The sequence below is a fragment of the Plodia interpunctella genome, chromosome Z, assembly GCF_027563975.2.
Source record: "Plodia interpunctella isolate USDA-ARS_2022_Savannah chromosome Z, ilPloInte3.2, whole genome shotgun sequence".
Taxonomy (NCBI): Eukaryota; Metazoa; Arthropoda; class Insecta; order Lepidoptera; family Pyralidae; genus Plodia; species Plodia interpunctella.
The window spans coordinates 5,219,667-5,243,972 of NC_071324.2; the positions used below are offsets into that span (position 1 = coordinate 5,219,667).

Genomic DNA, 24,306 nt, shown 5'->3' on the forward strand with positions numbered 1-24,306 from the left:
GTTGAGATGAATACAACACCAAAGCATTAGGAGTTAAAGGTGAAATTGATCAGAGATCAGCAATTGCGGTCCGTAAAATCTACTTGACCAAGCTAAGGTTCTCTCACTATTGTATAGAATAATGATGAAGTAATTTAAATTAATGAACTCAATCTTACTGCAAATTAACTGTTGACGTGTGCAATCGATTTGATAAAATTTGAATTTATCGATAAAAATACTTTTTCAGTACTGCCATCACTATTCTCATTACATTGTTATGGCTGTGGGTGAACGAAACGAAGTTTTGATTCAGTGTAAAAGTGCTGTGCATGGTTCTAGTATAGAGTTTATGCTAATTCCGCGGTTATTTTTGTATGCATTTTTACTGTTCAGTGTTTATTAAGAAACTATTGTGTGCTTAAAAGTGTTGTAAAGTAGTACCTATTGAATGTGCAAACTTTATTTTTTGTAAATAACTAATGGATTTACATTAAATCAGGTAAGTTTTTGTTTAAAACAATTTTAAAAGCAACATAACTTAAAGATATGGCCTCGGGTAAAGCCCCGTGCTATACGATAAATTTTAATAATACTAAAGAAGTTACTTAAAACGTACTTATTTGCTGATATGCACTAAGATTTTTATGCAATGCGAAGTTTTTTTTAATATGTGATACCTATTTACTTTTGTTTTCTTACTTTAATTATTCTTATTTTCTGTATACCTTTATATGCTCTGTGATCAATATAAACTGCTTTATCTGGCCTGCTTGTAATAAGACCTAATTGCAATGGTGGCTACAATTGGGTCCACTGATTGTGTAAGGTCTTGTTAGTTACTATTGCTGTATATAAAAACATGGAAATAGTAGGTACTCCGTACAATACCTACTAATTCCATAAAAAAAAAAACAAGCTTATGTAAAACCATAGATATCAGTGGGGTAAAACTTTTAAATGCTAGAACCCTTTGCCTCCTCAATGAAACGAGGGAATAAATAAAAAAGAAATGGGTACTTGATTGGGTAAAAACATAAATACCTACATAAAGTTACTTATATAATTACACAATAATTGAGGGTCTCTTTAATTGATCAGTAATAATTAATTACACAATTTACTATGTTTTTATTCCCTAAAGTACCTATTAGGAATGCATTTTGACTCCTAAAATCATGGCATCATTTAAATATTTGTCATACAAGCTCCATATTTTTTTATTTTTGACATTAGAAAAAAATCTTATTTGATTGGAAAGTAGCATCCATCAGTAGGTAATTAAAAATATAAATATATATAGTAGGTAGGTACCATTAATTAGTACTTACTAAATCCATGGTAGGTACCATGTATAAAATCATTGTTTACCATAGTTCAGAAATTATTATTTTATCTATAGTTCATAAAGTGCCCAGTGCAAGGTCCATTGAAGTTGTGCCTCTAGGGTTAAAAAACATTGCCAATGCATGCCTGCAAAAGCGCCAATCTTCAATATTTTTGAAGATGTACGACTAAAATACCTTCTTTGCAATCATGGTAAATGGTAAGTTTAAAAGAAAAAAAGAAGGTTTTAGTGGATTATTGAAAAGGATTCAGAACTCAATGTGATAAATACAAGACGAATTTGCTAAATGATTCAAGTCCATTGTAAAACACAATAACTGTATTATAATTTTTGAACACTATTATTCATATCATCAAATTATATTCATATCATATTGCACTATTTGTGGGATTAGGATATGTAAATTATTTTCGACCACCACTTCTTCAACATAATCAATTAACCACTTTCACCCAAAAACTATATTCAAAAAAAAAAATAAACACAAGAAACCATCTATAGGGTTAACATTTAGCAGCTCTTTGTCACCTTTGAATACACTTTGAAGACTTCAGTTTTAGACCAAGATAAAACTGAAGGGTGGTTAACTGGTCCTAAAATAATAACATCGTTTTAAGTTATGTTATGTGTTTTGGTCAACTGTGATACTAGTTTACTTTAATAATTTAATAATACATGCATATCAGCTACTGTCACTGTTTACACATGCAAGTAACTGGCATGCCATGTGAAAGTTATTATTTAACAAATTTCTTGTCCACATCTTCGCCAGGGTAAATTTCCCGCGGAAATTACTTTTCTGGGTCACTGTATCTTTTCACTTCAAACTATATGTATACCAAATTACAATAAGATTAGTTGAGTATGCATATAGAGTGTGAAGAGGTAACAAAAAAGAAATAAACTTACTTTCGCATTCATAATAAGGATTATTAGTTAGGACTAGGATGTTTACAATAACTGTTATTTTAGTTGTATAAATACCTATTAGGGTACACACAAGTACATATCCGTCATTATTATAATGTGAAAGTCTGTCGGAATGTTACGCTTTCACGGCTACCGCGGCTTACCGCTGGACCGATTTTGATGAAATTTGATATACCTAGTTGAAGAAGACCTAATTAAAATGTATACCTACGTCTTTTTTTTTTTCAATTTTCTACCCCGGAAACCAGAGAGAGAGGTGAAAGATTGGATCAGAAAACACATTTTGCCGGGATGGCCACGGGCCGAGCTGTGGAAACAGTTTACTAAGTGCCATTCTTCATAATCAACCTTTACCTGCAAATAAAAAATAATTGTTATGAACAGATACCTAGATAGATAGATTAGGTTTTTTTTCACACAGTCTTCTGCCGCATCTGTCTGTTAGCGATAAATTGAAAAGGCTTTTTTAACAAAGTCCTCTGCCCCGTCTTTCTGTGAGCGATACATTCAAAAAAGCGGCCAAGGGCGAGTCGTATTCGCCCATGTGTTCAGTGTTCCGCAGCTAGTAACATAACATAAAAGATCTAGTTGATCGCGGCGAAGTTTTAAGAAATTGCGGTTATGATTTATGGCGTTTAAAAAAATTACTTACTAGATTTCGTTCAAATCAGTTATCGGTGGAAGTTTAATATTTCTTTGAGTTATCTTATTTTAGAAGTTTACAGGGGGGCAGCATTTTACCACTTTGGAAGTGTCACTCGCGCAAACTATTCAAACTATTCGGTATAAAAAATATATATTAGAAACCACAATATCATTTTTGAAGACCTCTCCATAAATACCCCACACGTATGGGTTTGATAAAATAAAAATGAGTTTCAATTGGAAATCCAAAATTTATTGTATTTTTTAATGTAAAATCTTAATGCGGTTAACAGAATACATCTACTTACAAAGTTTCAACAACATAGCTCTTATGATTTCGGAAAAAGTGGCTGTGTCATACGGACGGACAGATAGACAGACATGACGAATCTATTAGGGAACTCTAAAAATGACATGCATTTGATAGTGTGATTCCTCAAGAAGTGTATAATTGTAAGGATGTCTGTATGTTTGAGTTACTTTTTCACGCATAAGCTACTGGACCGATTGTTATAAAATTATAAATAAATATAAATATAAATACATACACAGATTGAGCTAGCCCCAAAGTAAGTTCCAGACTAACTCTACGATACTATATTTTATAACAAATACGTATATAGATAAATATCCAAGATTCGGGCCAATCAGAAAAAGATCATTTTCCATCATGACCCGATCGGCGATCGAACCCAGGACCTCTCGGTTCAGAGGCAAGCATTTTACCATTGCCACCGAGGTCGTCAAAATGTGAATAGAGATTCCCACGGGAGCGAAGCCACAGGTTGTGTCAAGTATTTATTATAAAATACAAAAAACTCAGCCGTCGTAGAAGACTTAAATTTTTTTGTTATGAAGTCATCAGCATAAACACAATATTTAAGGTAGTTGTCGAATTTGTTTGAAATATCGGATAGGTACGAAACCTAAATTTTGCAATGCGATATCGATTTTTGTTTGCTTGTAATTAATTGATTTCTGCGAATTCTACTGACCTATTGATAAAAATCTAAGGGAGTGAGTAACGATGTTTGTTCTTGAATCGTGTAAAATATTACCTGTAATTTGAAACATAAATGGTGTCCTTTTTTTCCCGAAGTTCCTACGGGCGAGAAAGCTTTCCACTTTTATCTTTTTTACATAAGCGAAGCGACATAAATATTTTTACCTTACAACCGAGCGAAGATCCACCATCAAGAAAGAAGATATCGAGTCCCTCAGGATGATAAATGAAATTTTTATTCCAGAATATCGGAAAACATCGAGATGGACAATCTCCTACTCGACTCGGAGAACAATGCAAAGATATCGGACTCTGCCTACTCCAACAGCTGTAGCAACAGTCAGTCCCGGAGGAGGTACTACATAGACAGATAAGATAACAATGGTTATGGAACCATCACTGCTCTGGATTATGGAAAACATCTTGAGGAAGCCTGCTCTCTAGTTGATAATTTTTTATCTTGTGTGTGAAATTTAAAAGGCAAACCGGGGGGAGTGGTTTGCCTTCTGTCCTTGTAGTTTTATGCCCAGATAGAAAATACTCTTTAGGTTAACCATATTTTTATGTTGAAATAATACCTATCGATTTTAGAAGGGGTGTTTAATTAAGTTAAAATAATGATGTTCATGGTGATTAAGTTCAAAAAGGGAACAATGTACCTATAATAATTTTAACCAATTATTGACAGCCACAGCTCTAAGTCCACTCATTCCGGAAGCAATTCAAGTGGCAGCAGTGGTTATGGCGGGAAACCTTCTACTTCTGGCAGCAGGTTAGTAAACTAAGTAGCATCAAGTTTTATCCTTGTGATAATATTTATAAACCGGAGCGTAGCAACATGTGTATGTATTATGTAGTTGGGTTTATGTTGTAATAGAAAGGATGTAGTCGTCGACGCAGCATAAAAGACCCATTAGTATTGGTCCATCATTGCACAATCATGGTACAAACAAACTTGGCACTAGGGTTTATAGATTTCAAATCAAATGAAATAATACAATAAAGTTCAAGAATATTCAATACTATATCCAGGTTATTCAATAGGAACTAATCATATCATCAATTATCTAAGCTTTTCGTCAGGACTGACTGATTTCATCAGGACTTAGTCTAGCAACATTGCGGGATTGTTGTTATCACAATGCCATACCACAGTTTAATGACATTCATACAGTTGTTCGATGGCATTGCTGAGAGCGAAACAGCCGCCAGCAATGAGGGTTGTCTCAAAACATGAAAGACGTGATGCTACTATATTTTTGGTTTTGTTTTATATTCTTAAAGAATGCCCAGCCGTTTGAAATTCGAATGTTCCAAGTGAATAGGTTTGTCTGCTGTGACTGATCGGCCTCCATCAAGTTCGCATTGAAAACTCACACTAAGTGCTTAAATTATTTAGACTAAGTGTTACGTTTCGTAGTACAAATTCAAATGTCAACAAGTGGATGTTGACATATTTAGTTGTTCTTTAGGAAAGTTCACAGATGCAGTTTAATTGTATGTAGCAGCGTTTGTGTTTTAGGGTTAGGCTGTAATAACAAATAATATTTGCAGCAACGCGCAGCAGCCAGAAAAGAGGACTAAAGATAAAGATACAAAAAAGAAGAAGAGTCAAGCAGAGACTCTTCAGACCCCGATAGAAGAGGAATGTAGACCACCCACGCCAGTGGCGGTCTTTGAGGACCCCAAAGAAGAGAAGCTAGATGGTGGGTTACCATTTTGATTATAATAACTTAATATATAATTAAGGCCGAGAAGGTTCTGCCACATGTATCATTATAAATAATTCATAGTTACATTTATTTATTATTTATATATGTATATGGTTTGTTTTCAAATCTTTAGTTTGATTATTTAAAACTAAGCATTTGTAATCATTTTGGCTATTTCTCATAGCTTTTATTGGATCAGTTTCTGTCAATAGAAGTTCTTTTTATTTTATCATATTATGTATATGTGTGCTTCTCTTTTCTCCTCCTCTTAGTCTCTCTTTGTACAGGATGTCTTATCGTGTGTCAAAAAAATCTGATCTGAAATGAATTTGATGAATCAGATTTTAATAAAAAGAAAGTAAAGCAAATATTGAGAAGATTTTAATATGATTATAATGATTCTCGATTATCCATTAAAAATTGTTATTATTTGTCGGTCGTAATTATTTTTATTAGTTGGTTTGTTGAAATTGAGTTGGTAGGCTGTCGTATTGTGATAATGTTCCATTTTCATTTGTTACAATTTCCTTAGGAGCCAACTGGTATTTATCGATAGTTGTTATGTGCTTTATTCGTGACGTGCCTGCCATTAGGATAGGTTAGGATGTACAATTGCATGGTTGTCGTACAAGACGATTAAGGCAAAAGCAGCATTACAGCTTCTCTGTCTTTGTATGTATTTATTTATCAATATCTTATCAACATTGTCTTCAGGTGGCCCATTTTTCAAAAGTAACGTAACTTTATTGTCTATATAATACTTATTAGTACAATCCTCTACCGGTTTCATATTCCACTATAATCATCACATGGCAATAGTGTTGGAAAAATATCGATTGAAAAGTAAATTCAAAACTTCTGCATAGTCGACATAAAATAAAATTTTAGTTTATCATTTTTAAATTGGCATTACATGATTGTGAAATTGAAAAATCGGGCCCCTGATCCATGTCTCACGTCAACAACGGAAGGAAGTATTTGCAGATCTACAAGCGCTTCCATCCGCAGTTGGCACTGCAATGATTCAGTTGGAATGCCTTTCGAAAAAAGACGCATCTGACATTTTCTTCAAATCTTTTTTTCAAACCCCGACAACTGAGTTAGAAGTGTAATAATAACTTTAACGTGTCTGTTTATCAGTTAAGCCGCTACGAAGTATGACCATTAGATTTTTATGTTTTTTCTTACAATTGACATGGAGTAGAATCACGAATACATATAAAGTAAAAAAGTCAGGTACGCCTTTTCCTGATTTGCTTCCTGATATCGAGTACCGACGTTTCCTCTTCTTCGTTGCACAATATTGAAAGACTTGTAAACGTCCCAAAGTTATATTTTCCACTTATTCCTATCAGAAGATAAGGATAAATAAACATTACGTAAATTGCCACCAATCTGCCGTTATGAAAGGAAGATTTGAGACGCATATAACATTACAAAAGTTGTATAAATGTTTCTATTTTAGACTTCGAAACGTGTATAAAAATATAATGTTAAAAATAAAATATAATTTTATGATAAAAAAAGTTCAAAAATGTCAGATAACATGCTAAATATGAGAAACTTGGAAAAAAATACAAAGTATTTTGTTTGACGTTAACAACACAAAAATTTGACAATTCTCAACTCCCTCCATGACACATAAAAAATATCGTATATCGCTTGATCTCTTTCACGACTAAAAAGGAAAATGTATAATTATATATGCTTGTTATTAAAATTTACTTCAAAACTTTAATAATTTTAACTACAAATGGATGAACTAAAAGGTATATAATATACATATTTATAAAATCTTTTAAAAAGGTCATTTGTATTAATTACAACTATAAAAACAATTAGGTAAAATAAAAAAGTATTACTTACCTTAAACATTGATAAATGAAACTTAATAATTAATTACTACAAAAGTAATTATGGAGAATAATTTAACTGTGAGGCAGAAAAAAATAAGCTTAATAAAACTAAAAATAGTGTTTAAATAAAAACAAATATATTTTAAATGAATTCATATTTAACAACGCTACAAACTATAGGTACTAGTATGTCGGAACATTGGCATTTTTTAACTGATTATGTGTTTTTAAAATTTAACTTCTTTTTGATTTCCTTCATATAATTCAGAAGTTATTCGCCGATGCTTATTTTTTCGTTTTGTTATGTAGTACAGATTTGGCCCCTTCGAAGATGGCAGCCATCAGTGTGCTGTTGGTGATATGTTTGTTGCTGAAAATAGTTGTCTGGTATTTATTACGTAAAATTGTGATGAAATATTTTACTTGCAAATATTAATTTTCTTTCTCTGTCTTCTTTAAATGCCAGTTAATATTTTTCAATTTATAGTTTTCTATATGGAGTTAAATTTATGTTAGAGAAATGTTACAATACAGTACTCGATAATAACACCGTTTTCCCCCCGAAGGGAAGAAAACGGATATTTGGGTTCCAGCGTAGCTTGACCCACTTAGTGAGATTACCCCTTGGATTTAGCATGTGACGACAACGTGTACTACGTCATAACACCCCCCCTTTCACCCCGCCCGCACTTTCCCCACCCCTAGCGCGTGCGCTGCGATCGCCATGTCGCGCCGGGCGGCTCGTCCGCTCTTCAGTACTATCTCACGGCCGGCAAGGATCTAAAAATATAGTGGGTCAAGCTACGCTGGAACCCAAATATCCGTTTTCTTCCCTTCGGGGGGAAAACGGTGTTATTTGGGTGTCCGAGCTACGCTTGACCCACTTAGTGAGAGGTGTTTATTTTCTGCCGGCGCGGCATGACGTACTGTGACAGTAAAATGACCTTTTTTTTTTTTTTAATGTATTTATTAATCATAATATCTTACAACCACACATGTGGCCTAAACGAAACAAAAATATCCTCTGTCTTAATCAAATAACTCAAGAAAATCAGTCTTAAATTGTGTTAGTACAGACATAATATCAATGAAATCAATTACATTATACAATCATATTGGAGTAAATGTATCAGAAACACTGTTGATACGATTAGTTTCCCTATTTCGTACTTCTTTGAAATAATGCTGGAGGAAAGTGTCTTTACTCCTCCAATTACCTCTTTTTAATACCTCATCTAAATTTGTATTACTATTTGTCCATAAATCGGTATTAACTGCAGCCCTGAAACTTCCCGGGGAGTCATAGATATTGGCTTCTCTCAATAATGTTTTTAGCCAACCAGCGATAACCGTCCGAGAAGCTACATTTACTAGACCTCTAGTTGTAATGAAAAGGCTTGTTAGATTCGGCCTGGCACTCCTTCTAACTTTTGACAGCTCAATGAGATGTTTAACCCAAACCACTGGATCCAATTTTTCCGGTCCTGAAGAAGTTAATTGCCATCCAGCTTGTCTGTACGTGGCAGAGTCTGTTTTGGATCCGAATTTTGGCCACAGTATTATGTTATCTACACTAGTTTCGAAACAATCTGCACTCGTATCAAGAAGTGTGAGGTCATGTATTCTCCTACCGGAACAGAGAAGTAAAAGCGCCGCTGCGTGGCGGGAGACTTGAAATAAGCTATCTGTATCCAGCTCATAATTTTTTAAATATTCGATTAAAGTGCTCACTTTCCAAGTGGACGGTTTTCTAGATGGAGGTTTACTTATTGCAACTGCTTTCATGATACGTTTCAATAAGGGATGATTTGCTATGCAACTCGAATTTTCTGGATTCGCAAATGTGACTACTACGGACTTATGAACTGCAACAGTGCTTGGTGCTAATTTAAGATGATTATGCAAATAGCAGACGAACTGAGCCACGTCGTCAGGTTTGGGGTTATCTATGGGGCATTTATCCTCGGCCCAAGAACACCATCGCTCCCAAGCGGCTCTGTACGTTTTCAGAGTTGACCTGCGCCATGAAGATTCTAGCAGGGTTTTGTTGCTGATTTCCCATTTATCTACTAAGTGGGACCAGCCCGTACCCTCCAAACCTGCAAATTGAGTTTCTCCACTGCTGGAGGGGGTGAGCCTGTTTGTAGATCTATTAGGTGATTGCGTAGCTTCCAAATTGTGAACGGTGGGCTCAGAGCTCTCTGTATTAGCTCTGCTTTCCAGAATGTCTTTTCCCATTTGGGTACTACAAGTAAGTATGTTCCCGAGCCCTTTTCTAGGTGCCTGAGCACTCGAGGAATCAGTGAGGGTGGAGGAAATATCCAGCCTAGATTGTAGTGCCAGGTTCTGCTGAAAGCGTTCACAAAGGTGCATTCTTGATCCCGAGCATCCTCGCTGGCATACTGTTCTACAACAGCAGACTGGGAGCTCGCAAAGAGGTCTATCGAAGGGTAGCCCCACTTCTTGAAAACCTTGTCCATCACCTCCTGAGAGAGGGTCCATTCTGGTGCTTGATGAAATCTCGAAAGGCTGTCGGCTTCTAGGTTGTACCTTCCTGGAATGTACCGTGCAATAAGGTGAATTTGATTTTGATGTGCCAGCTTGAATATATCCATCGTCAACTGTAACAGTGGTTCCGACTTTGTGCCACCTTGTTTGGCAATGTATGTTACAACGGTTTTGTTGTCCGATTGGACTAACATAGTCCGTTCGGCGATTATTGGGGCGAATTCCTGAAGCACCTTTTTTAAAGTCCACAGCTCTTTGCGGTTGCTGTGCCAGGACAGTTGCTTGACATTCCAGGACCCACTTATTTTTTCGTCGTTCACTGTAGCTCCCCACCCATGGTTTGATGCATCTGTTGTTACGAAAACCGTAGGATCTATGTAATGAATTGGAGATACTTGATTTATGTGAGAAGCCCACCAATGCAGCTCTTGACTCACTTCCGTTGTCCGTTTGATTTTTTGTTTTTCTGGTCCTCTGGAAGACGGTTTGCCTCTATTTGAATTGCCCTGCAATGAAGATTACCAAGCGGAATTACAAACGCTGCAAAATTTAAATATCCTAGTATTACTTTGGCCATATGCCATGTCCAAGAGTTTTTCTTCAGCAAAGTATTTATTATCTTTGAAACTTTGTTGCATTTCGGTTCTGGTAGACACATGACATTTTGTTCTGTATTCCATAAAATACCGAGGTATTCTACACTTTTTGACGGAATTAGGATTGATTTATTCATATTTATGCACCACCCTAAGTCTATGAGACATTGTAGTATTTTATGAGTGTGCAATTCGAGGGTTACCGCATTAGGATGCATTATAAGGAAGTCATCAAGATATACAATGACTCGAATGCCTTGTTGCCTGAAATAATTTGCTAACCAGTTAGATATATTTGCAAAAGTACATGGGGCAGTCGCTAGGCCGAAAGGTAAGCAAGTCATTTCATAAATTACTCCTTTATAAGCAAATGCTAAAAACCTGCGGTGTTCTCTCGCTATGGGAATATGAAAATAGGCTTGAGACAAATCGATTTTTGTCATGAAATCATTTCGGTTCAAGCAAGATGGTACTTTAAAGTGATTCAGTAAATGAAATTTCGGTGGCTTTAAAAAGTAATTCAAATTTCTGAGATCAAAAATGGGTCGATTGGATCCGTCTGATTTCTGGCGAAGAAATATAGGAGATATGAAACCAGATTCACTTTGACAAACTTGCGCAGCACCAGATTCTAACAATTTATCTATTTCTTGAGACATTTCATCATTGGTTAATGTTTGATGGCGTAAGCAAACATTTTTATCGAACCTGTAGCAGGGCGGTCGTTTAACGAAAGGTATACGATATCCTAATAATATGGACAGTATATTCTTAGGTGCCCCTATTGTTTCCCAGGTGTGAATTTTGTTACTGACCTGTCCTGCGCGAAAGTTAATACTTTCTATTGCTTTTCGTAGGTCTGGTAATTGTTTTCTTTGGTGTAAATCGATCAAATCGTTTCCCACTTTTCCGGTTGGCGGTTTGCCGAAAGCCACTACCAATTTGTTGTGGTCTATCTTTGTCCGTTGATGACGTGGTAGGGGCGGGGGCACGTCTCGTAACTGGTCGGTTCGTGGATGTAGTAGTTGTTGGTCTACGAAATTTACTCGGGAAGAGTTTCGACACACCTCCTTGTTCTTTTACAAGCTCTCCTAATTGAGGCTCCGAAAACAAATGGTTACCCGAAGGAGGGATAGAATGAAGCAACTCGTTTAGAGTTTTATTAGCCGGTTTGTAAATTGCCCTTCTTTGTTGGATGACTTCTGCCCGTTTACCACAGGTGTATTGTAGGAGAGCATCTGACGTTTTTCTGAATGTTGAATCTGGGGCCAAGAAGTTTTTACTAATTTCCCGTCTTACTTGTGGCGAAGCCTTTTGGTAGATCTCTTGAAATGTATCACGCTGCTGTAACAGCCCATGTGTTATAGCTCCCAGACATAAGTCCATTTTTTCAAGTACAGATACAAGCTGCCACGGGGGTGTAACGGTAGCAAGATTACTATTTACTTTTAGGGCTGTGAATACTGGAGTTGCCTGGAACAATTTCTGTACTTCTGCATACCGTATATTTTGCCAGCTTTCGGATCCAAACCTTTGACATGCTATACCTTGGTTTACATGTGTTTCCTTGGCTTTTGTGATTTTTGCTTCAGATTCTTTGGTTCCAGGAGTAAAATCCTCAAGTTCTAACTCTGGTGGCTCTGCCTGCTCTATGTTATCTTCTTCAATTAGTGTCTCTTCCACCAGGGGGGGAGCTACCCAGTCATCCTGCTCGATGTGATCATCAAGATCTTCCTGCATGGACACAACTGATTCATTATCTACTTGCGGGGGGTTCACATTTTCATTAAGCATCCTTGTCACATTTTCGTTTGTGGTTTGTACCATAAAGCATAACTTCTCGAACATAGCGTTCTGATGAGCCATAAAGTCCGTCAGTTTAGCTTCTTTATATAATCCGGAGGGATCGGGGGAGTGGCTTCTCTTAGAAGTGGATGGGACACTCGAGGTTGATTCTATCTCTGTGTTGTCGAGCCTTTCTGTGCGTAAAATCTTAGAGGCCTCATGTCGGGAAATGAACAGAGTTTTCAGCGAGTCTAAGGTATCCAAAAATTTAGAATGCGATGGCGTCGGGTGTATTTTGGATGTGATGAACAATGGAGCGTATATGAGAGCCCGGCCTAAAGGCCATCTTAACATGGTGCGCTTAATGTGCTTATAACGGCGTTCGCTGAGATTTAGATCTGAACTGTAGGCTTTTGCAAGCCTTGTTGTAGGAATGGCAAAGCGCAGTCTGCACTCCAGGTCTGGCGATATCGTCTCCCCAAACAAGTCTTTGTATTCGAGACGTTCTACAACCCATCCTCTCCAATCGCTTGGGTATAGTTCATCCAAAACAGCTACTATGTTGTGAAAGAACTTTTCTTCTTTGTCGGGTGGCACCCAGTCAGCAAGATCACCCATGGTGCATGGCGCCATCTGAAAATAGCGGGCGTTGTTGTACTAGTTTGCATGTGGTAGTAAGCCCAGATGACCGTCGGCTGGTCAAGCGACATTACAGGTGTCGGTTAAGCATGCTCACACGACACGTCGGCTGCGTAGCCGTCGTGTCGTCCACCGTGCAGCCGGCATGTCGCCCGCCCAGCCTACATGTCGGCTGGGCGAGGAGGCGTCAGTCGGCTGGCGAGCAGCCGACAGTCGGCTAAAATAGTCTCTAGTAGAAGACATTTGCACATTAAATAAGTGCATCACATGAGACCTCCCAGGGCTTTCCTGAGATGTTTTAACATTATGTGGTGAGTTTGCCGTCTATTGAGCGGGCAATCACAAAAATAACTAAAATGGGGCTTTCCCATTTTGATATAGTACTTACCTTGATTTATATGACACGTAGATCACAGTTAATAAAATAATACGACGAACGTTTCGTCCTCCAACTGTGATATTAGAACACGTGTTGTCACTCTAAAAATCCAAGACGTACTGAAGAGCGGACGAGCCGCCCGGCGCGACATGGCGATCGCAGCGCACGCGCTAGGGGTGGGGAAAGTGCGGGCGGGGTGAAAGGGGGGGTGTTATGACGTAGTACACGTTGTCGTCACATGCTAAATCCAAGGGGTAATCTCACTAAGTGGGTCAAGCGTAGCTCGGACACCCAAATAAATATTTTGAGAAAGAGATGCGTCTCAATCAGTACGGGAGACAACTGATAAATCGACTTTAAAGGATAGTATGTAAGCAAGCATTGTTATCTATGTATTATTAATTGTCTAATTATGTTAATAATAAATAATATTTATTGTCGGGTGCTATGCTTTTTTTATATTAAACTTGGGAAATTATATACTTTATTTTAATCGATAGATTCAAAAATAGGTATTAAACTCAATTCACTTACTGTATTATTGTAAATGAGTGGATACTAATAAATCCAGACTTTCAATAAAACGTTCATATATAATTAATAAAACTATATATAATTACATGTAAATATTTTCTCCAATGCGTTTTTCATGTACGCTACTGGTAGACGTTAGGTACTCTTGCATTATAAGTTATTATATCAGAGATTATTATAATAGCTCACAATAAATGAATTACTTAGTATTTACAATAAAACTAAATTCTAAACGATTTTTTTATATTTTCAAAATTACACTATATTAAACTAGCCGAGCCCCGTGGGAATTTCAGCATAAAAAGTGCCCTAATTCCAGATTAAATTCTACCCTTGTACCAAATTTCGTAACTATCCCTTGCCTAAATTTTTCGTGAAAAAGTAACAAACATACATACACACATACATCCTTAAACTTTCGCATTTATAATTTTACTAGAAAGCCTATATATTAAATATTATATGTATTTATATATTAATGAGATCAAGTGCGAATTGAACTATAGCGCCCTGAGGTTTTCGTGAAAATATTTTTTATGGTTATGTACGAATATTCCAAGTGGTAACAAGGTAAGTGGAAAACGAAGAGGAAGCTTTTACCCAGCAGTGGGATACATCAACAGGTTAGCAAAAAATAATTACAAATATATAACATATTTGCAGTATCTAGTTTTATTCTTATACATGTGCTGTAAGAAATTGCTTCTTCCTAAATTTTGATTTGTTGAAATTGAGTTGGTAGGCTTTAAATTAAATTTTATGGTTCTAAGTGTAAAATTAAGAAAACATGTAAATATAGCTGCAAAACTATTATAATAAAATCAAAATAATTGCTGTAATTATCCCAATGTTAATATAATCACGTAATTTTCTCGTATTTAACATTATGACAATAAAATTCTGTTGTATAGATGAAACGCTATTATTTTCAAAATTATTAAAATAATTATTATCGTTCCAGAGGACCGGGTGATCGATACTTCGTGTCAGTTGCATAAATATCCCCCTTTTATATATTAAATAGGTACTTCACATCGGGTTTCACTATGGCAAATCTTAATCCAATAGTTAAAGGTAACGTATTAATCAGGTTCTATTGGAAAAGCATGGTATGTATACAAATACAACATACATATGTCATAGTAAAAATTTAAAATATAAAAAGATGTCATTTTTTGCTTTTATCATTGTCAAATCTCAACGTGTCTTTATTTCAGATATAGTTAAATATGTTAGTTTGTATGTAGGTTCATGTTTATCTTCCGTCTGTGAATTTGTTGTGCAGTTGAGCTGTCTCCGCCAACACAGCATGTGCAGTCTGAGAAGGGCGTTGAACTCATGGAGATTGTGGCCTCTGACAGAATCAGCGATAAGGATGAGGAGGGTAACAAGGTCATTATTACTGATGTATTGATTTAATCGAACTATCGTGAGAAATGCTGACGCCATACGGAAAAAACGCGGCTGATGCTTTTAGAAAATAAAAATAGAAGATTCTGAAGATACCTACACATACAGAAATCCTATCTACTCAATAACGCAAAAATGTCAGATACATTCTATTTCCATATGACTACCGCGATGATAGGGCGTTATGAAGGTATAAAAATACGTACACATTTTACTTGACAACATTTATCGTGTCACTTTACCCATTTCATTTTGAGTTTCAACACATCCGTGACTCATATTGAGTCGCTGGTTGTTTGCCATTAGATAAACCGCATGCATTATACCAGATATGCTGTATCTAAAATAATAGTCGTAGCGAGATCATAAATAAGTAATTCCACTTAATTACATTATCTTTGGAATTTCATAAACGTGTCTTTTTGCATTTCTGAGCTTAAAAGTTCTAGTCTAGGGTTAAGATTCTAGTAGTTTATGGTATCAATGTTCTGTTTTTTTTCTTGAGAAGTCAGATTTCAAGATTAATCCCTATAGTAAAATTGTTCCAATTTATCTACCCAGGAGTTTCATAACGTCTGGTTCGCACATGTTACATAAATGTGTGCATGTTTTATTGATTAGAATTAGATAAATATATTACGTGTGTATCCCTCTAATAATATCCATGCCGAAATTCGATGAGACGATGTGTATTATAACTAAAGTCATTCTTCGTTTATTTAATTTCTTCATTCATTTTCAACAGCAAAACTAAACTTAAATTTGAAGTGCAAATATATATAAATTTACTTTCTAAAGTTACGCTTCTGTTGAATAAATATGACAAGAAAATTACTGTTCTGACTTTTAAAAGATTACAATTTCGAAACATTCGATCACGCAAGTGCCCCATGAAGTATTTTATTGTTTCCTAAAATGGAGAATAACTTGATGTCAAATGTCTTGTTGTTCCAGGAAGGATTTTCTTGCGTCATCTCAATGCACGATGGGGTGGTTATGTATACCACTTCCACTCTTACAACGACCCTTGGTTTCCCTAAAGACATGTGGATTGGCAGATCCTTTATTGACTTCGTTCATCCTAGAGTAAGTGGATTAATTTTAATTGAATCGAAAAACAAATTTGTTATACTTACAGACGATTTGATATATCAGGTGCGGTTAGCCTGTTTATTCAGAGTAGAATATAAAATTTGGTTTATTAATGATAATGATAATTATTATTACTATAAAGTCACCTGGTGAACTATTTGTTATAAAGAAACTAGTTGTATTTTTCACACTTGTATTACAAGTAAAGATTAAAATCTTTATTTGTATGTACACTTTCAACATAGACGCACGCAGATATGTATCTCTATACAAATTTTAATACATCTATGATACAAATATACATATGTTGAAGATGTTCATAATATATATGGAAAGTATGAACATTATATGGTCTACATTACACAAGCCAAAATGTTTGCTTTTGGTACAGAAAGGCATAGTACCAGCGATACATGGGCTATCATTATTCCTGAAATAATCTCAACAACTTGAAACAAAATGTGTCGAAATGAAATTCATGCGAGCAAAGCCATGGCCAAGAGAATAAACTATAAAAACTGATAATGAGTAGATGCTGTATATGCTAGTTGCATGTGCAGGAAAATGCTGTTTTAACCCACATGACTCATATGTGATTATATTAAATTACTTACTACGTTTATTTGTACATTTCTGTATTTCGTGACATATTTTTTTTTATTCACAGGATCGGAATATTTTTGCATCACAAATAACTAACGGTTTGGCAGTTCCGAAAGTTGTTAATGGTACGCAAGAAAAAGGTAATTTCCATTTTAAAAATATCCATTGTGCCAATTAATTGATTATTTGTATAAAAGGTTTGGTGCATGATTGTGTGCACGATGATTCTCACTCTGTGCTCACATCTCTCATATGCACGAATACTAAATTAACAATCGATACTCTCGCGTCATTGTCGTGCTAAATTGTAAATTATTGTTGAATATTCGGGTTGATGGCGTCGAATAATATCGATTCTCATAAAAAACCGAAATAAATATACTTTTAAAAATTGTAAGAAAGTCTATGAATAATCAACCGCATAACTTTGTCTTGGGCTATTTATAAAGTAAAAAGTAACTTTGTTTGGAGTGGAGTTATTTTCGGAACTTTATTTTAGAAACGGGAAAAATATTTCCAAGTTCGTTATGATGTCGTGAAATATGAGACGCGTCCTTAATTTATATTTAGCACGATTTTATGGTCACGTGTGCAGCTTGATCGAGTGCGTCCTAAGATTGTGTCACCGGGCTTTGGTGAACATTGCAATGTGACGTAACTTTAAAGACGGCCGTATTGGCGGCCATGCTACATGCACACGAGTATTGAAGAACGACAAGTGACTACTTACGTATCGGGTCACGTTGCACGCCACACTAGTACAAGTAGTATAGCACCTAACACGCACACTGCTATTGTATAAGCGACGCACATTCGGTGCGTCGTTTTTAGAATAAAGGCGTGAAAGATTTTTGTTAAATATTATTTTTCTAAAATAAGGGTAGATTAGAGGTATAAAAAATATTATTTACTTGACTTCATTAATCTTGGAAGTTCAATTGTAGAATTGGCACATGGATGAAAGGGGTGAATGCTAGCTTTGCATTGTTTGAAGGTTCGATATTGTTTTTGCTTTTTTTATAGTACATAACTTATGCTTTTGTCTCATCGACATTGATACATAACTAGCATCCACAACTAATATATTTAAAATTGAAAATTATATTTAGGGGCTTAGGTTTGGAATGCAATTATCGTACAAAATGACATTGAGAATCCGCTGTAACAATTTGCCAAATTTTTCGTACATTTAAAAAATGTACGATATTGTATCTAAGCCAGGAGCTCGATTTTTGAGTTTCACGGGTGAATTCCAATTTATATTTGGAATATTTTTTGATCCAACGTATAGTTCATTTGAAAGCAGCGTTGCCAGATTTTCTATACATTTGTGGTATTTTTAAACCTTTTATGAGTAAAATAAAGTGCGAGTGGAAATCTCGTGGAGATTGTTACGGAACAATCTCTGGTACGGACCAGGCTCATGTTTGTATTCAATTATTTCACTTATTAGTAGCGCTAACATGTGATAGACCTGATTTGGTCCCGCGCGGGGCTTATGACTTTTAATTTTATCTCGAAAAACATATTATTCGGTAAATTAAATACTATGAACAAAATAACTGAATTATATTGAAACTTTAAATTACTTACTAATTTTATAGATTTACCTTTTGTGCAAAAGTATGGCCAATGTCATGTTTTTGCATCTCGAGCTTGTAATTTCTGAAGTAAAAAATCCGGATTTTTGATTTACTGTTCAATTTATTATCCCGATATTTGGTAACGCTGTTTAAAAGCGACACTCTCATATTAAATATGCGAATCATGGAATCAGTAGGTATTACGAAATACTTACTAAATTCATGATGTGAATACGTAAAAAGAAATTGTTATAAACCATTAACTGATGTCTTGATTGCAACATATTCAAATCGATTTCAAAAATATTAAATTTCAGTTTCTATATTCGAAATGGAAATTTAACCATAGCTATGAAATAAAAAAATCAGCTCCAAGCTCTAGGTTTTACTAGGTTGATCAAATATGATTAAAACAATAAATGAACCATGTAAACAACCTCTGATTTGTGCTATATCACGTCACAATTAACGTCATATCCTTAATCATATTTTAATGGCTATGAAATGGATTTCCTTATGTGACATTGATTTCCTAATACGTGTGAATGGTTATGTATGAATAAATGTATTACATTTACGTGTGTGCCAATTTTTCTTTTACCATGGAATATTACCATGGAATTAGTAGGTACTCCGTACAACTGGAAAGTTCATTGTGACATAAATGCATGCCGAGAGAGAGCCTCGAAATCTTCGTGCGTCCTTTCTGACGAGGATGACTATGTTAAAAGGAAATATAATTTTGTGGATATTTTGTGAATATTTTGTGAATTTTGTTAGAAATCAAAATTTCTGGTCACAATACACAACACTATACTACTATCTAGTTGTACGAAGTACTTATTAAATCCATGCATATTACAGACAAGTTAGTACACGAACGTACCTATCAAAAATTGATCAACCGAGTAAAAAATTCAAATTTTTTTACTCAAACAATTGAATGACCAAGACTGGTTAAATTATTAACAGTTGACCGTTTGAACCGAAGTAACAAACTGGAGTCATATTTTTCCAAATTTTGCAAAAGTGAACAGTTTCTGTATTGAAACTTCATTGAATTTGAAACTTGTTAAATAAATTTGATGTTTATTAAATAAATTAATAATTAACATTCCACATATAGTGTTTAGCAATTCTTCTAAATTATTTCGGGAATCAACATAATATTTTTCTGATGAAAATGATTTTGCTTGTTTGAATTGTTGATTGAGTTGAGTATAGTTTCCTGTGTAAGTATGACATTATTTTAATACATAGCTTATTGTGTAGTTGCTAACCTTTATATTAGTTTTATTGTGTAGATGTAGAATTATCTCATTTTTAGATCCTTGCACGTCACAATATTATGTATTGCAATTTTATGGATTTTCCTGACAAAAGTCCCAGTTTTGTTTCTTTACATCGTATTTATATAATATCGTATCTGTTTGGTTATATTTTATAAACAAGTAATTGTTAAGATAAATGTATAGAGACCAGACCGAATAAATGGCTCTATTAAAACAAAAACCTATAATCGCATACAATGCACATTTGATTTTGATCCAAGTAGTCATTTTACTGATGCTTTTAATATTCTTTACATAAAAAAACTTTCTCTTTATTGCCATGTTTATATATATGTGATTCTATGTTAATATGCACTATGAAATATTGTGTACCTAATTACCGCGATTAGCTCACTCGGTGTGATATGGCCATGTTTTACGATTTTAAATTTGTGTATAACCGCTGTTAATGATTGTAATTTTTAAAAGGAGTGTCTCGATTACTTTAGCTCAGTCACCGGGGAGCTCAACGTCAACGATGGTGTGCCGCATTCGGCGGTACCGGGGCCTCAACGCCGGTTTCGGAGTCAAAGAACGCTTAGTTACGTTCTTGCCGTTCCTCTTGAAGCTAACTTTTAAAGACATCAGCGACGACAAGGGCAAAGTTATCTATCTAGTTATTCAGGCTACACCGTTTTTCTCTGCTTTCAAACGTAAGTTGAATATATTTATTTAAGAGGTTATCTTTTTCGAGAGGTAAATTTTTTTATAGTGGCAAAATTTCTTGAAATTAGAAAATATGATTGTTAGCATTTATTGTTATTGTTTTTTAAATTTTAGTACCAAATGAGCCGGTTACCAAATCTGTGCCATTTGTGTTGAGGCATGCCGCGAATGGCCAAATCGAGTACATTGACCCCGAGTCGGTTCCCTACTTGGGCTACTTGCCCCAGGATTTGACTGGCAAGAACGCTCTGAACTTATACCATCCGGAGGAGTTGGGCTATTTAGGACATGTGTATGAAACGATCGTGAAGGAAGGAGGCATGCCCCGCTCGAAGCCATACAGGTAATAATAGTACTAATCTCCACGCAAAGCATGTAAAAAGGTAAGGTCACTATTATTCCACACTAGATTCATATAATCATTCTTGACAAGTTAGTAACAATATTCTCTTGATTTCGCTTGAATCAATGTAGCTGTTAGGTACTAAATAAAAAATAGGTCTTAGTAATATTCTAGGGTTGTATAACATGATCTAATTTATACAGTGCCCTCTTTTATTTACATATTATTACGGCGTGTTCGATGTTTATAGTTACAAAATATAATAATTTATGTTTTAGAATGATGACACAAAATGGGGACTATTTACGGCTTGAAACTGAATGGTCGTCTTTTATAAACCCGTGGTCACGAAAATTGGAATTTGTCACCGGTAAACATTATATTATTGAGGTAAGCCTTTATTCTATACATTCTATATCTGTACAAATGTAGTAGTATATGATCTAGTAATATCGTATATCTATATCAATATTGTAAGTAAGAAGATTTTTTCTATTCATTAATTATATAATTTACAATAAATATACATATATATATATATATATATATATATATATATATATATATATATATATATATATATATATATATATATATATATATATATATATATATATATACAATATATATAGCACACAAATTATAAAACCGATTTTAATAAAATTTGTCATTGAGGCCCACTAGATTTTCAGTAAATTAAAATTATGTTAATCTTAGAGTAAACTAAGGTAAAATTAATGGTTTCTAAATTTGTTTTTTAAAGGGCCCTTCAAATCCTGATGTTCTCCAAACGTCGGAATCAGAAAAGTCGATCAAGCAGTCCGAGGAAGAGAAGAACAAAACGCAAGGGTTGAGGGACAGCATCATTAGAATTCTTAATGAAGTGAGTACTGAATTCCGAGCACGAAAATCTTTATTTTGATAAACTAAGCAAAGACTTCTAAGCAAAGATGCTTAGAATATCTCTCAACTTCGCGTATTACTGGAACAGCATAAAAATATCCTTAAAATTTTGCAGATTGAGGCTATGTTTTTCTCGGTCGCCGCCATATCCATCGGAAGGATATGGAGTGGGTTTAATAGGGCCACTTACGGAAGCAACCATGTGCCATGTTTTTGCTTAAAATATACCTTGACTATTTATTAATGTGGCCATTTCAAATAAACCTTGTACTTTGTAGGTGCTGACGAAGCCTGCCGAGGTCGCCAAGCAGCAGATGAGCAAGAGATGTCAGGACCTGGCATCATTCATGGAGAGTCTCATGGAAGAGCCACCGAAAGGCGACGACGAATTCCGTCTGGAAATTCAAGAGCCTGACAATAGCTATTATGTCAGTTTGGTTACCAACTTTATATGCAAATCGTACTTAGTCTGTCTATGAAAAAAAAATTAATGAGGGTGTGCCTTCTTGGCTGGTAACACTATGTGTTTATCAACAAATGTTGGCCATTCATAGTTGGTATTGCAATGGCAAAAAAAAAATCAAACTAGTAACAGTTTCAAAACATTCACTGCCCTAGTAACAAGATAATACCAGTGTGCTGTGAAAAGCAAACGGTGTGTCACTTCCCTAATGAGAAATATAATGCAAATATTATCTCCTAATGACAATATGAATTTTTTTCAGGAACGTGACTCAGTAATGTTTGGAGGTATTTCCCCTCACCACGAGTACAACGACAGTAAATCCAGTACTGAAACACCTCTTAGTTACAATCAGCTGAATTATAATGAAACATTGCAGAGGTATAATGTGCACGTTTATTTTAATTTTTCTTTGGACGACCTCATTGTTTTACCAAGGTCTTACTTAGCCGCTTACAAGCTCTACCTTTTTCGATAAGAAATAAAATATATATTCTTAAATATTACGGTGTCGCTAGTATGCACGTATGTAATCCGTTAAAGGGGTTTGAAGATTTTACTATGGAGCGTGGCATACCTACTGCCGCCATTTTGATTTTTTTTCAAAATCGCGGCCAGCCATGAAACCTTTATAAATCGATAGCTGACATTAATGCCAACAAAAAATATTAATTCAATGACCCTCATAAAGTGTCAGGTTTCCGAGAAAATAACCGTCAAAGTTGATCACGTGATTTCTATTTTTTTTTTAATAGCGACTATAAACCCATCTATTTGGTATAACAATGTGTAAACATACACAAAATATTCTAATAGGTATAGATAATATTAATAATAAAACATAGATAACTATGCCTCATGATATTTCTACATGTTGCGGCTACTATGTACTTAATAAGAATATTTTATACTACGACAAAAAAGTCAATGGAGACGTACTGTTCATTAGGTATTGTTTTAGGTGTTATATATAACAAGAAAATAGATTATATATTGTATTATTCTAATGTGCAAGCGAGACACACTACAAGCGGGGGTGGGGGGAGTGTGGCGGAGGAAGTAATTAACTATTACTTGTTTTATGTGTATAAGAAAGTCAAAAAGTGTTTTTTGTATTGATGTTATGAATGTGATTTTTGTGTTTGTAGTCTCAAAAGTGTTTAAATTGTGTATACTAAAAGCATGATGCCTTAAATTGTTTATCGGGCAATAAAAATACTGTTCCGAAACTGTACTTCTAATTGTTTTCCCTTTTGTGCCAATGTAAAAAGAAATCCAGGTTTATATAACTATTTTCGCAAAGAGAAATTGTAGTAAGTAGGTAACCATAAAACTATGCCACAATATAAACGTAAAGAGAATTTTTAATTTTATGATTATTCCTATCTTGTGTTATGTAGTAAATGGTTTTACAGAGGTACCTATTACTTTCATTTACCCTATAATGTCAAATGTCATATTAAATCTAATGACGATACTGCACTCACACATAGATGGTCACAAAATATGTTATTAAGTTGAAAAATATATCCAGATACAATGCAACATACATATTTGTTCTAAAAGTTTTATTTTTAACATCTTTATTCATCAGAACACATACCCTTGCTTATAATTATGGATGTCACGTGATCAACTTTGACGGTTATTATCTCAGAAACCTGACACTTTAGGAGGGTCATTGTTTTAATATTTTTTGTTGGTATTTATCTCAGCTATCGATTTATATACGTTTTATGGCTGGCCGCGATTTTGAAAAAAAAATCTAAATGGCGGCAGTAGGTATGCCACAAATCTTCAAACCCCTTTGTTGCAAAGTTTAGTGATTTTTTTATTTGTTTCTTATGTACTGAATTGTCTGGGTGAAGATTTTGATGTTAAATGTTTATTTATGTTTGTTTTCAGATATTTCGACAGCCATGAGTCTTTTTATCATGAAGAATTTAACACGTCAGCCGATGATAATCTATTTGTGTTAAACAAAATTGATCCATCAAG

The 24,306-nt window shown here is 34.8% G+C and overlaps 1 protein-coding gene across 4 annotated transcripts in view; it reads left to right on the forward strand.

The window, feature by feature from the left end:
- The first annotated feature begins 269 nt into the window (after positions 1–269).
- Positions 270–24,306, forward strand: part of per (period) — a 36,662-nt gene continuing 12,625 nt past the window's right edge. For 3 of the 4 annotated variants that reach the window (XM_053767965.1, XM_053767966.1, XM_053767967.1), the window contains exons 1-14: positions 270–481; positions 4,150–4,260; positions 4,594–4,677; positions 5,460–5,611; positions 15,200–15,306; positions 16,279–16,410; positions 17,084–17,159; positions 20,383–20,586; positions 20,714–20,942; positions 21,221–21,332; positions 21,706–21,825; positions 22,124–22,273; positions 22,571–22,689; positions 24,214–24,306. In XM_053767965.1, the coding sequence (XP_053623940.1) occupies positions 4,169–4,260; positions 4,594–4,677; positions 5,460–5,611; positions 15,200–15,306; positions 16,279–16,410; positions 17,084–17,159; positions 20,383–20,586; positions 20,714–20,942; positions 21,221–21,332; positions 21,706–21,825; positions 22,124–22,273; positions 22,571–22,689; positions 24,214–24,306 (1,670 nt within the window). In that variant the 5' untranslated portion in view covers positions 270–481; positions 4,150–4,168. The remainder of the gene's footprint in view (positions 482–4,149; positions 4,261–4,593; positions 4,678–5,459; positions 5,612–15,199; positions 15,307–16,278; positions 16,411–17,083; positions 17,160–20,382; positions 20,587–20,713; positions 20,943–21,220; positions 21,333–21,705; positions 21,826–22,123; positions 22,274–22,570; positions 22,690–24,213) is intronic. The other variant, XM_053767968.1, reaches the window with a different exon arrangement.